Below are 22,208 nucleotides of genomic sequence, written 5' to 3' on the forward strand. Positions count from 1 at the left end.
AAGTTATAGGATCGAGCCAATAGAGTGAAGTCATATAAAAGGAGATCAGGTTACCTGGATGATGATATATACAAAAGGGACTGTGCTTAAGACATTTACTTCGGTTTATAAAAAGTATACTTATATCTTCCTGTAAACTGATTTTTATGAAAATAAAAAATGTATGATATCTTCAAAACGGTTTATGATATGTTCATAACATGTAAACACAAAGGGAAAAAAATGATACATTCATGAGAACGGCAAATCAAATATCATTAAAATTTACCAATGCAATTTAAAAACCATCAAAATTTTCATATAAACTTGATGATGTATAAATAATAACCTAAGGCCACCACACATTGGTAGTTTCCAAGGGTGATACAGATATATAAGACTGCCGTTGTCGTTGATACGTATGAAGATCGGGTAATCCCATTTTCCGGAAGATTAATTTCCCCTTGGAGTTAAATATGGAGATATTTATGGACATATTCATTTTCCAGTCTACCACGATTATCAACCCACTTTTGTTCACCGCAAAGGTAGGATGAACAGCAGAATATAATGGAAAGTGGCCTTTTGGGGATAGCTTATACCACGGTTCACTTTTTTCAGCTTCATTCAACATCCACATGTGAAGGTCAACAGAATCACGTCTGTCAGTTGCACACAATTGAAGTAGCGCCAGTTGCCCATCGTGTTCACATAAATTCCCCGGAGAAATCTTTGTGCATCCCTTTGGTGGTGCCATTTCTGTCCAAAGTCCATCAACAATATTGAACGCCACGATGAGATTGCGATTGCGATGGGAAGCGAGAGTAGCCCAGTGAAATTTTCCTTTACAGTAAATACCCTTTCCACAAGGGCGAATATGGTCGGGGACAATCGTGGAAACTTGAGTCCAGGCGTTGGATTCTGAATCATAAATACACATCACATTTGTTCTATCCCTATCAGAATACGAATTTCCTAGCACGAGAATGCAACGCCGTGTGGAGACATCGAAGGTCATTCCACTGAAAGTGAAGGAGGTAGCAGGAGGAAGAGGCAGCCGTCTCCAATTATTGGTACCAGGAATGCCCATCGAAAGATCCGATTGAGAACCTTTTCTATGACAGCAGAAGATGCCCTTGCAAGTATCAACAACGACGTGATTGAGCAAAGGAACTTTGTAGATTTCCGAACCACCTCCTTCCACAGCCCAATATTCCACATCACCTTGCAGATCCCAGTGGATCTGAATCAGAAATCCCGGGGTGGAATGCAGTGACCAATTTGGAAGCTTTACTTGGAGGGCATCACGGGAAGACAACAGATCATTCCACTGTTTGCAGACCGACCTCATTTTGCCCAGAACCTTAATGGGCAGCCTCGCTAAAACACTATGCAGCACGTCTTCTGGGAGCCTTTCCCAGACTTTTGTTTCCATTGCTAAAATATCCGTAAATATCTTTCGGAGTTATTCCACACCCTTCTGCGCGGTCCGATCTGTTCTGATCTTCGGATATGGCTCTCACCTTCACAAATTATATCATAAGAAATGAACATTAAAATATAAACCATTATAGATTTAGTTTAAATACGGATGGAATAAAATAGGGATTCAATTTTTTAACCGTAAATTTAGCCGACATTATTTAAAATATTTGAATAATTATTTAAGGTTTTTATTTTTTATAAATTTCTGTTTTATTTTTATTTTTAATAACTCATGATTTATATTATGGGCGTAGAATTGGAAAATATTTCCGAGTATTATAAGACAAACTTCAAATTCTCAGTTGGAGTTTTTTAATACTCAATGCTCTGGGATTGGTTATACTGGCCAACAACTTCCATAACAGGAACCATCATCTCATTTTCACACTCAGTTCCAGCTACTGCAAACTTAGGAAGTCTTGAAATTTATCACAGAAACTCTTCAAGAGTGTTCTCGGGTTTCAATGATGATAAAACCTTTTCATTTGAATTTTGCTTCTACGAATCCACAGAGAGGAGAGATATGGAGGGGTTAAAACCATAAGTACTCCCTCAACAACCCACAAGGTGGATGGAAACGGATAATCCAAACAAGCTCTAAGCGCTGGAGAAGTCTAGGTTGAAGCCTTACGTTGTAAACATCGAATTCATCACGCAAGTCCTTGGTCAAGTTCGGAACATAGCTGAGGATTTTTGGCTGAATTTCGAAATTAGATCAAGCTTTTCTACAGTGTTTGGTTACAGAATATCAGTGGAGCAAGAAGACATTTTTCAGAACAATAGGCTTGCTTAACAAAGGCCAAAAGTTGGGTTACTGGTTCGCAAGTAGATTGAAAGAATTGTGTGGAGTTGATGACACGAGGTTCATGCACGAGTTCCCTATCGATATGATCAATGATGGCACTACAAGGTACGTGGCTTCTCTGGTTATGGAGCATCTCTCAGGAATTTCTGATGTTTCTCATTGCAACTATGGATTTCTTGATGCCATTGAAGAAGGCATGAATGGAAACGTCATAATTGGTCTGCCCATATTACTAAAAAGTTGGTAAGCGTCAAGAATTTCAACCGAAAGGGCCTCATTTCAGGCACAAAGGAAACCCAATATGGATCTTCCTATAGGGTTGTCATTGCATTGCTTGTTAGAGAGCAGACACTTGATTTGTGGCATCAGGTTGTAGAAAATGGGGGGTTGGATTTTGAATTGTTGAAGAAGAGAAAATTGATTGAAATCACTGGGAACTATCCAAGTTCTGCAAGAAAATTTAGGAAGTTTTGAGAAGAACCAAGAATTTGAAATGTTTGTCGAGAGGGAAGTTGAGAAAGTCAAAGAAACAACTCAAATTTGTTCCACTTTGACAACATTTCCTGGACTGAAACAATAAGAGCATCTTGTGATTGGAACACAACAGATGATTAAAGAGTTGAGGCAGCAATGGAAAGTAAAATATCAATCAAAACCTCATCAGTTTATGTTGATAATTATTTCAGATGTTCAACAGTCGACAGTGGAACCTTACCAGCAAATCAGTAAGAAGGGCACAAGTTCTTATATAGCTGGAGATGAGAGCACAATTGATAGAAGTCATATTCTTCTGACAAGTGATACTTAGGCTCTAAATTGTTCTATTTTCATGGAGTAGTGGACAACTGCAGGGGATCACCGTATATGGTATGTGAAATAATGCCACTAATTTTTTGTTGTGTCAAAACTACTTTTTTTTTGTGTCAAAACTATTAGAAAAGTTCAACAATGTCTTCTCTAGCATTCCAAAGTATTTAACACTACTTTCTATCAGTAAATTAATGTATACAACATAAAATATTGATAATGGGGGAAATCTGGATTTGTGATGCTTTTCGGAAAGAAAATTACTGAAACTCTAATATAAGCTGGTTATGTGTAGAAGCCAAAACTTGTCTCTAGAAACATATAGAGGGCCACAGAAGTTAGAAAATTTTATCTTGTAAGGAATTTACATCTACGTTCTTTAAAATTTGATGCATATCTATAAGCATCTAAAAACATAGAGAGGTTCACAGGAGGTAGAAACTTTCAACTTGTAAGAAATTTACATCTATGTCCTTTACAATTTGATGCATATCTATAAGGAAATAAAAACAGAGATTATCCGCCTCTTTTTCATATCTAATTTAATAACCATTACCATTCAAAAACACCATAAAGCTAAATAATCTTTTGCTTTTCTGTTTTGCAATTGAAAATATCTTTCTGTAATAAAAAAACCATTATGTTACAACTTTTTTACATTAAAAAGAAGAGCCGCTGCAAAGACTCAGAGGATTTAATTCTGTGCTAGTAAGGGGTAGGGTGTCTGAAGTAGTTTGCAGTAGTCACAGGAGGCAATACTAAGACAAGACAGGCATATCCCATGTTATTGTAACTGGTTTGAAGTGATCTAACTTGTGCCATGTTGATGAGTAAGTGTAGCGAAGGAGGCATGTTTGTGGACTGTTGTTCCAGAATACAGAAGTCAATGAGAATGATGACGAGAATGTGGGTAGGTGCCTAATAAGCATGCGTTATGTTCTACCCTTGATCATCATCAGCTCAAAATAAAAAACAAACACAACCATATAGTGGAAGGCCAATATGGTTGCAGCACCATGAGCCTTTATGATAATGGGAGGTTCCTTTGCCAATTTGATATTATGTGTCCCTCAAAGGCATCCTACAATTGATCATAAGCCTTGGAAAACTACTCTCGTGCAAACTTGTACAAAATTGTGATCAAATCCAGAGTTACAACAATAGTAATTATATGAGGGAGTTAATTAATCAGGGTGTTGACAATATGAAGTATATGAGGGAACAAAATTAGGGGAAGGTTGATTTACATAACATGACTTGTGGAAAGGAAAAAATTGGAAAAGAAACTACAAGAAAAGGAGCGCTATCTACAAAAAGTGGTAGAAGTCTTAATATAGTAAATGAAGAAAAGAAATGCAGAGGAGAAAAACTCTGAATTATCAAAAGCATTTCTAGAAAGGGGTAGGGCTTTGAAACAGGTGAAATTAGAGAAGAACTTGAAATAAAATAGAGAGCAAACATTATTTGTTCTTTGTGGGGAGCTATCGATGTTCTGCAAGAAAAGTTAGGAAGTTTTGAGAAGAACCATGAATTTGAAAATTTTGTCGAGAGGGAAGATAAGAAAGTCAAAGAAACAACTCAAATTCGTTCCACTTTGACAACATTTCCCGGACTGAAACAAGAAGAGCATCTTGTGATTGGAAAATAAAAGATGATTAAAGAGTCGAGGCAGCAATGGCAAGTAAAACATCAATCAAAACCTCATCAGTTTATGTTGATAATTAGTCTAGATGTTCAATAGCCGATAGTGGAACCTTACCACCAAATCAGTAAGAAGGGCACAAGTTCTCATATAGCTGGAGATGAGAGACAACTGATAGAAGTCATATATTTTGACAAGTGATACTAAGGCTCTGAATTGTTCTATTTGCATGGAGCAGTGGACAACTGCAAGGGATGACCATATATGGTATGTGCAATAATGCTACTAATTTTTTGTTGTGTCAAAACTACTTTTTTGTTGTGTCAAAACTATTATAAATGTTCAACAATGTTTTCTCTAGCATTCCAAAGTCTTTAACACTACCTTCTATCAGTAATTTAATGTATACAACATAAAATATTGATAATGGGTGAAATCTGGATTGTGATTCTTTTCGCAAAGAAAATTACTAAAACTCTAATATAAGCTGGTTATGTGTAGAAACCAAAACTTGTCTCTAAAAACATATAGAGGGCCAAAGAAGGTAGAAACTTTCAACTTGTAAGGAATTTACATCTACGTTCTTTACAATTTGATGCATATCTGTAAGGATCTAAAAACATAGAGAGGTTCACAAGAGGTAGAAACTTTCAACTTGTAAGAAATTTACATCTACGTTCATAACTAATTTAATAACCATTACCATTCACAAACACCACAATCTCTAGTAGAGAAAGCTAAATAATCTTTTGCATTTTTGTTTTGCAATTGAAAATAGCTTTTTGTAATTAAAAAAAGCCATTATGTTACAACTCTTTTTTACATTAAAAAGAAGAGTCGTTGCAAAGACTAGGAGGATTTAATTTTGTGCCAGTAAGGGATAGGGTGTGTGAAGTAGTTTGCAGTAGTCGCAGGAGGCAATACTAAGACAAGACATGCATATCCCATGTTATTGTAACTGGTTTGAAGTGAGCTAACCTGTGCCATATTGGTGAGTAAGTGTAGCAAAGGAGGCATGTTTGTGGACTGTTGTTCCAGAATACAAAAATCAATGAGAATGATGATGAGATTTTCGGTAGGTGCCTAATAAGCATGCATTATGTTCTACCCCTAATCATCATCAGCTCAAAATAAAAAACAAACACAGCCATACAGTGGAAGGCCAATATGGTTGCAACAATATGAGCCATTATGATAATGGGATGTTCGTTTGCTAATTTGATATTATGTGTCCCTCAAAGGCATCTTACAATTGATCATAAGCCTTGGAAAACTACTCTCGTGCAAACTTGTGCAAAATTCAAACACATATGAAAGTGTCATTGGAAATGCTTATGGCATTTCCTTTGCAGGATCTAGTGCAAATGCTAGTATATTTTCCCACATATATTAATTTATAGGAGTTGTCTTTAGTGCAAATTTTTGGACTTTTCGGTGCTGGAACTGCGGAAAATTTTGAGGTGAAATCTTAATATGTGCTATTTAGACTAGGTTGTTGATTCAATAAATTCCTGTCGGATTTTAAAGAAGTTAGGCCCGAAAAACCTATCGAAAATTTGAACCTTGATTTAATGGTATACATAATACATTATAGCATGGAAATTACCAATTAAAATACTCCTATGATCATTCTTATTTCATTATTGATCAAATTTATTTGAATATATCAATATAAATTATTTTATATATTAATTTTCTTTTCACAATCTTACTAAATAATACTTTCTTAACTTATTATTAATTTTGACATGCCATCAACACTTTTTTTGGGCTTATTTTCGACATTTTAAAATTTCTTTGGGCCTTTCATCTCCTCGATGTTGTGCTGCAACAATCCTTGCTGCCTTCCTCTCCTTGGCTAGATGCTTCTTTTTGTGTCTTAATTCCTAAATTTTAGATTTCTTATTCTTAGACTCAACTAATACGTTTATATAGTATTCTAAGGTGAGTATCTTTGAACTTTGACCCAGGTGAAGACTACCCAATGGCCCTTGCTTTTTTTTCTTTGACACTCTCTCTACTAGTACCTTTAGGAACCGGCCAAATAACTTCTCCGCCCCTCCCACCTACATGTCATTTCTTGGCAACTGATTGAACTATATTGTTATCTTCACTTGATGCCTGATTATGTTCTTCATATTCTTCCACTGCTCTATTGTCCATAAAAAAAATGAACAATTTGTTCAATTTTTTTGGCTGTGATGTAATGTTCATTCTTTGTTCGTTGGTTCTTGAGACACTATGTTCGTTCAAATTAATCATGGCTTCTGTCATCCATGATGGTGGGGTTGCTTGGCTTGGAAATTTCAATTCGTCACTGTTGCTTCCTAGTGCAATATCAACAATGTCCTTTTCAAATACATCTTCATTGTCAACTGCATGTTCAATAATTTCATTAACAATATGAGCAGCAGAAGTTCCATGTTCTTGAGTTGGTAGAAAAACCTCCATGTTACTATCCATTTCATCATGATTATATTGTGTTTCACATACATGTTCATCATCATCACCATATAAGTGTCCTCGAGAGAGGGAAATCATATTATCAGTTGCAACCACATCACCCTGTTCATTTACTTAACATTGCACTTCAACTCCTGTTTCAACATGCCCTTCCTCCTCACCATCCACATGAAACACTTGGCTAAAACCAATATCATGCATAAGAGCATCATAATTCATTTTCCAGATTCCTGTCCTAAAGCCAACCTTGATATTTAATGATGTGAGAACCATTTAAACTCTTTAATTGCAAGATCTACTAGCTCGAACCTTTTCACCTCAACCCCCAGTTTTTTTTCCTTCCATGCAACATGCTCTTACCTGAAATAGTTTTTGAAAGGGCCAAACACACTAACATCAAGGGGTTGTAACCTTTGAGTGGGATGAACAGGCAATCTTAACTGGTCGATGCCCAAAATTTTTACTTCCTCAATTGTTTATATAACAATGTGACTTCCATGGCCATCTAATATTAATAGGTGGTTGTCATTAAATTGTTTAGCCTCATGTTTGCCAATATTGTTATTGCTAATCATCACAGCCTCATGGCATGGAAGAATTTGTTAGCAGCCTCCCTTCCATGATAGAAACCGACCTGGACTCCACTAATTCAACCGTATGCCACCTATCCTTTGTAGGCTGCCACTTGTCATTGTTGGTGGGAGTTATAATGTTTTGCATTCAATGAGGGTCTAGGTTTTCTTCCGACCCATTTTATTCGATGTATTTCCGACCTTGTATTATCTTATCTGGGTTGGGTGTGTGGGAATTTTGATATTTTGGGAATCGTTCTGAGTTTGTCAAATTTATTGTAGGAATGGTTGTGACTTTGTCAATACTAGTATTCTGATAGATAAGATGTTGATCAGGTATTAAAATTTATTGTGGGAATGGTTCTAAGTTTGTTAATACTCTTATTCCTCTTAATAACACTCTTCAGGCATGAAGGAAGCTCTTGGAGGAATTTCAACTAAAAAAAGTGACACCTATTTTATTTTCTAGTTAAGATGTTGATCTAGGTTAATTACACTTTTTTGAGTTGAATTGAATCTTTAAATATTGAAAACCATAAAGTATTGATTTGAAGTCAACAAGGTTGGAGACACTCACATCCATCCTACGCTTGGATTGGGAAGACAAGGTAATTTTGCAAGTTGTTTGGGTGTTGAGGGTAGCCTTAGTTGTGCTCTTGGACCTAGTTATAAAGTGCATTGCCTTAGTTTTATTTCAATTAAATTAAATCCTTAAATGTTCAAAACTGTAAACTCTCCATTTTCATTACAACCAAATTTACAGCTCTCCTGGTAATTAATGAATACTAATGCACATTTGATTTCATACCACTTCAAAGCTAAAAACCTAACCCATAGCTACATGGAAATCCATGATTGCCTCCAAAAAATTTGTGTTCTTAACCATGAGATAGAAACCATTTAATTTGAAGGACTTTACATCCACGTACTCTACAACCATGATGCATATCTGTAAGGAAAAGAACATAGAGAGGTTCACATGAGGTAGAAACTTTCAACTTGTATCAAATTTACGTCTACGCACCTCTTTTTCACATCTAATTTAATAATCATTACCATTCACAAACACCATAATTTTAAAGAACTAAATCTTGTTTTCTTTCGCAGCTTTGTCTGTAAAAAAAAAATACCATTATGTTACAACTCTTTTTTACATGAAAAAGAAGAGTCGTTGCAAAGACTAGGAGGAATTAATTCTATGCCAGTAAGGGGCAGGGTGTGTGAAGTAGTTTACAGTAATCACGGGAGGTAATACTAAGACATGATAGACATATCCCATGTTATTGTAACTGGTTTGAAGCGAGCTAACCTCTACCATATTGAAGAGTAAGTGTAGCAAAGGAGGCATGTTTGTGGAATGTTGTTCTAGAATACAAAAGTCAATGAGAATGATGATGAGAATGTCGGTAGGTGCCTAATAAACGTGCGTTATGTTCTACCCTTGATCATCATCAGCTCAAAATAAAAAACAAACAGAGCCATACAGTGGAAGGCCAATATGGTTGCAGCACTATGAGCCCTTATGATAATGGGAGGCTCCTTTGCCAATTTGATATTATGTGTCCCTCAAAGGCATCCTACAATTGATCATAAGCCTTGGAAAAGTACTCTTGCGCAGACTTGTGCAAATTTCAAACATATATGAAAGTGTCATTGGAAATACTTATGGCGTTTCGTTTGCAGCATCTGGTGCAAATGCTACTATATTTTCCCCCGTATATTAATTTATAGGAGTTGTCTTTAGTGCAAATTTTTGGACTTTTCGGTGCTGGAACTGCGGAAAATTTTGAGGTGAAATCTTAATGTGTGCTATTTAAACTAGGTTTTTGATTCAATAAATTCCCATCGGATTTTAAAGAAATTAGGCCCGAAAAACCTATGGAAAATTTGAACCTTGATTTTATGGTTTACATAATACATTATAGCATGGAAACCACCAATTAAACTACTCCTATGATCATTTTGATTTCATTATTGATCAAATTTATTTGAATATATCAATATAAATTATTTTATATATTAATTTTCTTTTCATAGTCTTCCTAAATAATACTTTTTTAAAATATTATTAATTTTGACATGACATCAACGGTTTTGGGGGCTTATTTTTGATATTTTTAAAATTTCTTTGGGCCTTTCATCTCCTCGATGTTGTGCTACAACAATCATTGCTACCTTCTTCTCCTTGTCTAGATGCTTCCTTTTCTGTTTTAATTCCTGAATTTCAAATTTCTTATTCTCAGACGCAACTAATAAGTTTATATAATCTTCTAAGGTGAGTATCGTTGAACTTCAACCCAAGTGAGGACTACCCGGTGGTCCTTGCTTTTTTTTCATTGACACTCTCTCTACTAGTGGCTTTCAGAACCGAACAAATAACTTCTCCACCCCTCCCACCTACATGTCATTTCTTGGCACTTTCATTTTAGTATCTGAGGCAATTGATTGAACTATATTGTTATCTTCGCCTGATGCCTCATTACGTTCTTCATCTTCTTCCATTGATATATTGTCCACAAAAAAATGAACAATTTGTTCAATTTTGTTGGTTGTGAAGGAATGTTCATTCTTTGTTCATTGGTTCTTGAGACACTATGTTCATTCAAATTAATCATGGCTTCTGTTAGCCATGATGGTGGGGTTACTTGGCTTGGAAATGTCAATTTGTCACTATTGCTTCCTAGTGCAATATCAACAATGTCATTTTGAAATATATCTTCATTGTCAACTGCATGTTCAATAATGTCATTAACAATATGAGCAACAAAAGTTCCATGTGCTTGAGTTGGTAGAACAACCTCCATGTTACTATCAATTTCATCATGATTATATTGTGTTTCACATACATGTTCATCATCATCACCATATAAGTGTCCTCGAGAGAGGGAAATCATATTATCAGTTGCAACCACATCACCCTTTTCATCTACTTAATATTGCACTTCAACACCTATTTCGACATGCCATTCTTCCTCACCATTCACATGAAACCCTTGGCTAAAACTAATATCATGCATAAGAGCATCATAATTCATTTTCCATATTCATGTCTTAAAGCCAACCTTGATATTTGACAATGTGAAAGCCATTTTAAACTCTTTAATTACAAGATCTACTAGCTCAAAACTTTTCACCTCAACCCCCAATTTTTTTGCCTTCCATGCAACACGCTCTTAACGGAAATAGTTCTTGAAAGGGCCAAACACACTAACATCAAGGGGTTGTAACCTTTGATTAGCATAAACATGTGATGTTAATAGGTCGATGCCAAGATTTTTTGCTTCCTCAATTGTTTATATAACAATGTGACTTCCATGAGCATCTAATATTAATAGGTGTCTGTCATTAAATTATTTAGCCTCATGTTTGCCAATATTGTTATTGCTAATCATCACAGCCCCCTGGCATGGAATAATTTGTTAGCACCCTCCCTTCCATGATAGAAACCGACCTGGACTCCACTAATTCAACCGTACGCCACCTATCCTTCGTAGGCTGCCACTTGTCACTGTTGGTGGGAGTTATAATGTTTTGCATTCAATGAGGGTCTAGGTTTTCTTTTGACGCATTTTATTCGATGTATTTTCGACCCTGTATTACCTTATCAGGGTTGGGTGTGTGGGAATTTTGATATTTTGGGAATCGCTCTGAATTTGTCAAATTTATTGTAGGAATGGTTGTGACATTGTCAATACTAGTATTCTGATAGATAAGATGTTGATCGGGTATAGTTACTATTGTTTTTCATTAAATTGTTTAGCCTCATGTTTGTCAACATTGTTATTGTCAATCATCACAACCTCCACACATGGAGGAAGTTGTAAGCTGGCGTTGCTACATCAACTAAATAAAAGCTCTATGCTTACTTAGTAATGGTTTGTGATTCTCCTATTGCGGGAGTGGTTCTGAGTTTGTCAAATTTATTGTGGGAATGGTTCTAAGTTTGTCAATACTCTTATTCCTCTAGATAACACTCATCAGGCATGAAGGAAACTCCTAGAGGAATTTCAACTAAAAATGTGACCCCTATTTTATTTTCTATTTAAGATGTTGATCTAGGTTAATTACATGTTTTTGAGTTGAATTAAATCTTTAAATATTGAAAACCATAAATTCTTGATTTGAAGTCAACAAGGTTGGAGACACTCACATACATCCTAGGTTTGGATTGGGAAGACAACGCAATTTTGCAAGTTGTTTGGGTGTTGAGGGTAGCCTTAGTTGTGTTGTTGGACCTGGTTATAAAGTGCATTGCCTTAGTGTTCTTTGAATTAAACTAAATCCTTAAATGTTCAAAATTGTAAACTCTCCATTTTCTGCTATATCATTGTCTCTTCGCTAGAGTTATTTTTATAAAACACTTTTCTTACCTATAATTTTGAATTAAATTAATTATAAAACAAGATAAACATGTATGCTAATTTTTATGAATATAAGAGGTTTATGATATCTTCCCAACATGAATCTAAAATTTTTATAATTTCTTCTTAACATGGAGACACCAATAGAAAAAATGATCCATTCATTCAAAAGGAAAATCATATATCATTAAAATTTACAAATACAAATTAAAAAACCATCAAAATTTACGTAGAAACATGATGATGTATAAATAATAACCTAAGGCCACCACACATTAGTAGTTTCCAAGGGTGATACAAATATATAAGATTGCCACTGTCGTTGATAGGTATGAAGATCTAGTAATCCCATTTTCCCCCTGGAGTTAAATATGGAGATATTTATGGACATATTCATTCTCCAGTCTACTACGATTATCAACCCACTTATGTTCACCACAAAGGTAGGATGAACGGTATAATATAATGGAAAGTGGCCTTTTGGGGTTAGCTTACACCACGTTTCATTTTTTTCAGCTTCATTCAACGTCCACATGTGAACGTCAACATAATCACGTCTGTCAGTTGCACATAATTGAAGTAGCGCCACTTGCCCATGGTGTTCACATCAATTCCTCGAAGAAATATTTCTGTATCCATCTGGTGGTGCCATTTTTATCCAAAGTCCATCAAAACTATTGAAAAGTATGATGAGAATGCGATTGGAAGTGAGAGTGGCCCAATGAAATTTTCCTTTACAGTAAATGCCCTCTCCTCAAGGCCGAATATGGTCGGGGACCATCGTGGAAAGCTTGAGTCCAAGAGATGGATTGTGAATCATAAATACACATCACATTTGTTCTATTCCCATAGGAATACAAATATTCGAGCAGGAGAATGCAACGTCGTGTGAAGGCATGGAAAGTCATTCCTCTAAAAGTGAAGGAGGCAACATATATTGTAGGAGGACGAGGCAACCATCTCCAATACTTGGTACCAGGAATGTACAGCAGAAGATGCCCTTGCAAGTATCCACAATGACGTGATTGAGCTATTTTAAATACTAATATATTAAAATAGGGTTTTAAATTTTTAAGTGTAAATTTTTAACAATTTACATTATATAAATATTTTGAATAATTATTTAAGTTTTCTATTTTTAAATTTTTTTATTTTATTTTTATCTTTAATAAAAAATACAAAATTATGCATCATATTAAACTAGACACTAGAATTTCCACTCAATAATAACCTTTTCCAAAACCAAATTTGGTCAAACTGGGTCAAACAAATTTGGTGAGTGACACCAATTTTTGTAGTTGAGGGTCCTTTGATCATCATCAACTCAAAATAAAAAACAAACACAACCATACAGTGGAAGGCCAATATGGGTGCAGCACTATGAGCCTTTATGATAATGGGAGGTTCCTTTTCCAATTTGATATTATGATTCCCTCAAAGGCATCCTACAATTGATCATAAGCCTTGGAAAATTGCTCTCCTGAAAACTTGTGCAAAATTCAAACACATATGATAGTGTCATTGGAAATACTTACAGCTTTTCCTTTGCAGCATATGTTGCAAATGCTAGTATATTTTCCACGGTATGTTAATTTATAGGAGTTGTATGTAGTGCGCCTTTTTGGGCTTTTCGGTGCTGGAACTACGAAAAATTTTGAGGCGAAACCTTTATATGCGTTATTTAAACTGGGTTCTTTATTCAATAAATTCATGTCAGATTTTAAATAAATTAGGCCTGAAAAACCTATCGAAAATTTGAACCTTAATTTTATGGTTTACATAATACATTATAGCATGGAAATCACCAATTAAACTACTCCTATGATCATTCTTATTTCATTATTGACCAAATTTATTTGAATATATCAATATAAATTAATTTTGACATCACATCGTCCCTTTTTTTTGGGCTTATTTTCGAAATTTTTAAAATTTCTTGGGCCTTTCATCTCCTCGACGTTGTGCTGCAACAATCCTTGTTGCCTTCTTGTCCTTGGCTAGATGCTTCTTTTGTGTTTTAATTCTTGAATTTCAAATTTCTTATTTTCAGACTCAACTAATAGGTTTATATAGTCTTCTAAGGTGAGTATCGTTGAATTTCGACCCAAGTGAAGACTACCTTGTGGTCATTGCTTTCTTTTTATTGACACTCTCTCTACTAGTAGCTTTAGGAACTGGCCAAATAACTTCTCCACCCCTCCCACCTACATGTCATTTCTTGGCACTTTCATTTCAGTATCCGAGGCAATTGATTTAACTATATTGTTATCTTTTTCTGATGCCTCATTATGTTCTTCATCTTCTTCCATTGATCTAGTGTCCACAAAAGAATGAACAATTTGTTCAATTTTGTTGGTTGTGAAGGAATGTTCATTCTTTGTTCATTGATTCTTGAGACACTATGTTCGTTCAAACTAATCATGGCTTCTGTCATCCATGATGGTGGGGTTACTTGGCTTGGAAATGTCAATTCGTCACTATTTCTTCCTAGTGCAATATCAACAATGTCATTTTCAAATGCATCTTCATTGTCAACTGCATGTTCAATAATGCCATTAACAATATGAGTAGTAGAAGTTCCATGTGCCTTAGATGGTAGAACAACCTCCATGTTACTATCAATTTCATCATGATTATATTGTGTTTCACACACATTTTCATAATCATCACCATATAAGTGTTCTAGAGAGAGGGAAATCATATTATCAGTTGCAACCACATCACCCTGTTCATCTACTTAATATTGCACTTCAACACCAGTTTCAATATGCCCTATTTCCTCACCATCCACATGAAACCCTTGGTGAAACCCAATATCATGCGTACGAGCATCATAATTCATTTTCCAGATTCTTGTCCTAAAGCCAACCTTGATATTTGATGATGTGAGAGAGATTTTAAATTCTTTAATTGCAGGATCTACTAGCTCGAACCTTTTCACCTCAACCCCCAGTTTCTTTTCCTTCAATGCAACACGCTCTTACCTAAAATAGTTCTTGAAAGGGCCAAACACACTAACATCAAGGAGTTGTAATCTTTGAGTGGCATGAACAAACAATGTTAACAGGATGCCCAAATTTTTTGCTTCCTCAGTTGTTTATATACCAATGTGACTTCCATGGCCATCTAATATTAATAGGTTTTTGTCATTAAATTGTTTAGCCTCATGTTTTCCAATATATTTATTGCTAATTATCACAACCTCGTGGGACGGAAGAATTTGTTAGCACCCTCCTTTCCATGCTAGAAACCAATGTGGAGTCCACTAATTCAACTGTATGACACCTATCCTTCGTAGGATGCCACTTGTCACTGTTGGTGGGAGTTATAATGTTTTGCATTCAATGAGGGTCTAGGTTTTCTTCCGACCCATTTTATTCGATGTATTTCCAACCCTATATTATCTTATCTGGGCTGGCTGTGTGGGAATTTTGATATTTTGGGAATGGTTCTGAATTTGTCAAATTTATTGTAGGAGTGGTTGGGACTTTGTCAATACTAATATTCCTATAGATAAGATGTTGATTGGGTATAGTTACTATTGTTTGTCATTAAATTGTTTAGCCTCGTGTTTATGAACATTGTTATTGCCAATCATCACAACCTCCACACATGGAGGAAGTTGTAGGCTTGCCTTTATAAATCAGCTAAATAAACCTCTATGCTCACCTTAGTAATGGTTTGTGATTCTCCTATTGTGGGAATGGTTAAGAGTTTGTCAAATTTATTGTGGGAATGGTTCTAAGTTTGTCAATACTCTTATTCCTCCAGATAACACTCTTCATGCATGAAGGAAGCTATTGAAGCAATTTCAACTGAAAAAAGTGACACCTAGTTCATTTTCTAATTAAGATGTTGATCTAGTTTAATTACACTTTTTTGAGTTGAATTAAATCTTTAAATATTGAAAACCATAAAAACTTGATTTGAAGTCAACAAGGTTGGAGACACTCACATATATCCTAGGTTTGGATTGGGAAGACAAGGTAATTTTGCAAGTTTTTTGGGCGTTGAGGGTAGCCTTAGTTGTGTTCTTGGACCTAGTTATAAAGTGCATTTCCTTAGTGTTATTTGAGTTAAATTAAATTCTTAAATCTTGAAAACACATTAAACTCTCCATTTTTTGCTATGCCATTGTCTCTTCGCTAGAGTTCTTTTTGTAAAATACTTTACTTACTTATAATTTTGAATTAAATTAATTATAAAAGAAGATAAACATGTATACTAGTTTTTATGAATATAAGAGGTTTATGACATCTTCCTAACATGAATATAAAAAGTTTATATTATCTTCTTAACATGGAGACACAAATAGAAAATGTGATACATTCATTAAAAAGGAAAATCAAATATCATTAAAATTTACAAATACAATTTAAAAAACCATCAAAATTTTCATAGAGACTTGATGATGTATAAATAATAACCTAAGGCCACCACACATTGGTAGTTTCCAAGGGTGATACAGATATATAAAATTGTTGTTGTCATTGATACGCATGAAGATCCGGTAATCCCATTTTTTGGAAGATTAATTTCCCCTTAGAGTTAAATATGGAGATATTTATGGACATATTCATTCTCTAGTCTACTACAATTATCAGCCCACTTCTGTTCATCGCAAATGTAGGATGAACGACATAATATAATGGAAAATGGCCTTTTGGGGTTAGCTTACACCATGTTTCATTTTTTCAGCTTCATTCAACGTTCACATGTGAACGTCAACAGAATCACGTCTGTTAGTTGCACACAATTGAATTGGCACCACTTGCCCATGGTTTTCACATAAATTCCCCGGAGAAATATTTGTGCATCCCTCTGGTAATGCCATTTCTATCCAAAGCCCATCAACAATATTGAATGCTACAATGAGATTGTCATTGGAAGCGAGAGTAGCCCAGTGAAATTTTCCTTTACAGTAAATACCCTTTCCACAAGGCCAAATATGGTCGGGGACTATCGTGGAAACTTGAGTCTAGGCATTGGATTCTGAATCATAGATACACATCACTTTTAGAAATTCCCACCTATAGATCACCTGATAATGCGATACACTAAAGAAAAACACCTGAACTACTTATACAAACAATTTAGTGGAAACTTAATCGAACATGAGAAACATCAATAAGAACACATATAACTAATAAGAAGGAAGCAATCACACATAACATAGAAGATATAACCCAGGGAAAACCTAAGCCTAAAACCCCAACTCTGTATTATCATACAAGTGGAAATATAACCAGTATTACAAAAAGAATCAGCTCAAAAGATATCCTGCTCTCTCTGCAATACCTCTGCTTCTCATAGATAGTCAAAGGCCTCTATCTAACCTTTGGTCTGCCCTCCAAGCCTCCTATTTCTTTGCGCAATTCTGATTGGCGTCCAGTGCAGCCACTTGTGTGAATTAGCCTCTTCATAAACTCACTAACATCTGATCGAACTACGCAGTCCTGAAGGAGATAAATCCTCATCATGGGTCAGCTTCCTTTATAGGAAAATATTCATCCAACTAATAGTACACTATCGCTTCTCTGATCTCAACCGGGTCTCTGTCTGAACTGACATGCATGAGTTATTAATGAGAGAATCTTCAGTTATCTAAAGTGTAGCAGTTATATGCAAGTATACGTTAACTAACTGCACTTACTTAATTTAATCAAATTGTTTAAATCAATTATAACTGGGCTTGACTCAATTAACTGAGCCAACTAATTATTAGTCAAATTAGAACTCGTCCTTATCTCTGTAATTTATGGATAAATTCCTCAATTAATAGATAAACTGTTGCATGTCCTCACATAGACTTCATGTTTGATTTTTCACAACTAATTTTACTTCCTATTTTAGTCTAGGGACTCACTAAAAATAGGAATCCATTGTGAACCGCTAAAAGTATAATGCTATTTTTAGCACCTCCATTTTTCATTCGCTGTTGCTCAATCCAAAACTGGTACCCAAACTACTATTTATAGCAGTGCTATTTTTAGCACTTCTATTTTTAGCATTTCTTGTTGCCATTTTCAACATCACATTTGTTCTATCCCCATCGAAATATGAATATCCGAGTAGAAAAATGCAACGTCGTGTGGAGGCATTGAAAGTCATTCCAGTGAAAGTGAAGGAGCTATTAGGTATCGCAGGAGGATGAGGCAGCCGTCTCCAATTCTTGATACCAGGAATATCCATCAAAGGATCCGACTGATCCTCTTTTATATGACAGCAAAAGATTCCCTTGCAAGTATCCACAATGATGTGGTTGAGCAAAGGAACTTTGTAGATTGTCGAACCACCTCCTTCCACAGCCCAATATTCGATGTCACCTTGCAGATCGTAGTGGATCTGAATCAGAAACCCCGGGGTGGAATGCAGCAACCAATTTGGAAGCTCTACTTGGAGGGCATCACGGGAAGACAACAGATCATTCCACTCTTCGCAGACTGGCTTCATTTTGACCAAAACCCTAATGGAATGGCTCTTCTAGGAGCCTTTGCCAAATGTCTATTAACATTGCTAAAATATTGTTGGAATTTCTAATAATTCTAAACAAAACTGAAAAACAGAACAATACTCTGTTTTAACACAGCGGAAATAAAAATCGTTTGCGGAATACGATGTTTCAGCAACGCAGTTTCGTCAGTTGTTGTTTGCAGTGTATCAGCAATGGTGTTTCAGCAATGCTGAAACTCGTGTATCAGCAACACTCTGTTTTGACGTCAAGACTATTTTCTGGTTACAGTGTAACAGCAACGCGCAAATATTCTGGTTACGGTGTAACAGCAACGTGCAAATAAAACTTATATTTATAAACAGTAAACCAACTGATACAAGAACATCTTCCTCTTAACAGAGGGATTCACCAATGACTATGCTGAAAATCATCTTCCTCTTGACAGAGGGATTACAATAGGAACGCTTCAGTTCCACAAACCAATTTCTCACTATCTGAAAATTACAGTTTCAGCACTGCTGTGCGTTACAGAAAAGAACTCTCTATCATTCTTCTAACCTAAAACAGAACTGTTGTTCATTACATTTATATGTTGAAACATATTTGAGTTTAAACAATAAAATAAAAAAATATCTTCTAAAACTTATCTGCGTATTGAATGTAGCAAGCGGTGACGCCTTTTGAAGAAATGAAGTCGGCTGTTGCAGGGGAATTTAATGCTAAAAATTTAATGCACATAAATGTGGAAAATATCAAGCATGACTTTGAGGCATCCAACAGTCTGGAATATCTACAGCAAATCAGATTTCTGTCCAGCTGTTTATGTTGCAGTTGGAATTAAATTCCAACAAATATCTGTAAATCTCTTTCAGAGTTACTCCACGCCCTTCTACTTGGTGCGATCTGGTATGATATTCGGATATCTGGTATGATATGGAGATATTTATGGACGTATTCATTCTCTAGTCTACTACGATTATCAGCCCACTTATGTTCACCAAAAGGTAGGATGAATGGTAGAATATAACGGAAAGTGGCCTTTTGGGGTTAGCTTACACCACGTTTCATTTTTTTCAACTTCATTCAACGTCCACATGTGAACATCAACAGAATCACATCTGTCAATTGCACACAATTGAAGTACCACACCTTCCCCATGGTGTTCACATCAATTCCCTCGAGAAATCTTTGTGCATCCCTCTGGTGGTGCCATTTCTGTCCAAAGTCCATCAACAATATTGAACACTATGATGAGATTGCGATTGGAAGCGAGAGTAGCCTAGTGAAATTTTCCTTTATAGCAAATACCCTTTCCACAAGGCCGAATATGGTTAGGGACCATCGTGGAAACTTGAGTCCAGGCGTTGGATTCTGAATCATAAATACACATCACATTTGTTCTATCCCCATTGGAATATGAATATCCGAGTAGGAGAATGCAACGTCGTGTGAAGGCATCAAAAGTCATTCCACTGAAAGTGAAGGAGGCAGCACGTATTGCAGGAGGACGAGGCAGCCGTCTCAAATTCTTGGTACCAGGAATGCCCATCAAAAGATCTGATTGATCCCATTTTCTATGACAACAAAAGATTCCCCTGCAAGTATCCACAATGACGTGATTGACGTTATTGACCAATTTGGAAGCTCTACTTGGAGGGCATCATGGGAAGACAACAGATCATTCCACTGTTTGCATACCATCCTCATTTTTCCTAGAACCATAATGCAACAGCTCTTCTAGGAGACTTTGCCAGATGTTTATTTCCGTTGCTAAAATATCTGTAAATCTCTTTCGGAGCTACTCCACCCCCTTCTACTCGATGCGATCTGGTATGATATTCGGATATCACTCTCACATTCACAAGTTATATCATAAGAAATGAAAAATAAAATATAAATTATTATAGATTTATTTTAAATACTGATCTAATAAAATAGGGATTTAATTTTTTAAGTGTAAATTTTTAACACTTTAATTTATTTAAATATTTTGAATAATGATTTAATTTTTTTATTTTTTATTTGTTTATTTTATTTTTATTTTTAATAAAAAATAACAAAATTATACATCATATTAAACTAGACACTAGAATTTCCACTCAATAATAACCTTTTCCAAATCCAAATTTGGTCAAACCGGGTCAAATGAATATGGTGAGTGACACTAATTTTTGCGGTCGAGGTTCCTCTTAGGTAATGGTCTCTCGCGCAGCGTGTGTAGTTGAACCAATTAAATAATGGATATAAATTACAATTTATATATTCTAAAATGGATTTGATATAACACTGTCTTAAGAAGCATATTTTAATGGTTTTTTCCAAGAGTGCAAAGTTTAATCATAAAAGAGAACTAATCCACTAGTCTCACAAGAGAAAGTATTTTAATTAATTTTTTTGATGGTGTAAATGTGAAGTTAGCTTTGTAAATCTGGACTTTATTTGGGTGGAGTAAGTATTTAAGATAAATTTATATGGGTATATTTTTATTTTTACTTTTTAAATATAAATTTAGTTTTATTCATATTTATTACTAGCAATTGCCCCAAAAGGTGCAAAGAGATGCCCATAAGATTTTGAAATTGAAAAAGTTGTACTTTGATTATAATTTTGGAGCAAATAAGTTTTGCCACATCACCTAAATTTAGTTTATCTATAAGTTTGTCCACCTTGTTAGGATCCTCAAATTGTGAAGAAGTTGTAGTTTGTGTTTCGCAATCATGCTCTTGAAACATTAAATATAATATGACATTTCTAGTCTCAAAAAACTAGAAAATTTAGGTTATCTATAAGTTTGTCCATTTTGTAAGGATTGTCAAATTGAGAAGATGTTGTAGTTTGTGTTCCATAATCATTCTCTTAAAACATTAAATTATAACATGAAATATTGTAGTCTCAAAGCACTGGGAAAATGATTTTATGTCATTGTGAACAAATAATGAGTAGAAATATTAAAAGGATTTATGAATAATGAAGTAAATGAAATATTAAAATTATATCTTACTTGGGACAAGCACTCATAGATTTGATACAAACTGCTCCTTTTTAAATAAATTCAAAACATATTAAAAATATATATTTATATATAAATAAGACTTCTCAACCTTTCTTTAAAAAATGTTCATTATCGTTTATAAACTATTTCTTATTAAATAAAACAAACTATTCCTTACAAAATAGAATTGAAAATAAACGAAAATTTGTATTTCTCATTTTTTTCTTCTTTAATCTTAATCTAGCTTAAAAATTATTCTTTATTACAGTATGAAATCTTATTTTCAAATACTCCAATAATTGTATCTTTTTAAAGTTTCCCTTTTTAAATTAATTTTATTAAAAATCCTTTTATCTAGAATTAAATCGAACTTACAAAATGGTTGCCACATTGTTTCCCTACTCTGCAGAAAAGATGTGCCCTCTAGGTAACCAACTCCAACTGAAAAACAACTCTTGAGTGTTGTGAATTGGGCTATATCTTGAAGATATTTTGAAGATTAAAGAATATCTTCTTGTGATTAGGTCTTGTAAGAGGGATTTGTGAAAATTTCCAAGCCTAAGTGATTAATTCTTTATGATTTCAATAAATCAACTAATTGTTGAATTTAATCAATATAAAAATAAATATTAATAGCTGAAAATTAAT

General features: G+C 34.8%; 1 protein-coding gene across 1 annotated transcript; it reads right to left on the minus strand.

The window, feature by feature from the left end:
- Positions 1-328: 328 nt before the first annotated feature.
- On the minus strand, positions 329-1,414 carry LOC149210815 (F-box protein At5g42460-like). The gene has a single exon (XM_089399106.1). It carries the CDS (start codon positions 1,412-1,414, stop codon positions 329-331), a length of 1,086 nt encoding a protein of 361 aa, XP_089255232.1.
- Between the last annotated feature and the right edge of the window lie 20,794 nt (positions 1,415-22,208).

Source organism: Pinus tabuliformis, chromosome 1_2 (genome assembly GCF_031772625.1).
Source record: "Pinus tabuliformis cultivar Carrire ecotype Pingquan chromosome 1_2, CPIR1, whole genome shotgun sequence".
In the NCBI taxonomy this organism is placed as follows: domain Eukaryota; kingdom Viridiplantae; phylum Streptophyta; class Pinopsida; order Pinales; family Pinaceae; genus Pinus; species Pinus tabuliformis.

Coding starts and splice junctions, on each gene's coding strand:
- LOC149210815 (XM_089399106.1), bottom strand. CDS start 1,414: ATGGAAACAAAAGTCTGGGAAAGGCTCCCAGAAGACGTGCTGCATAGT.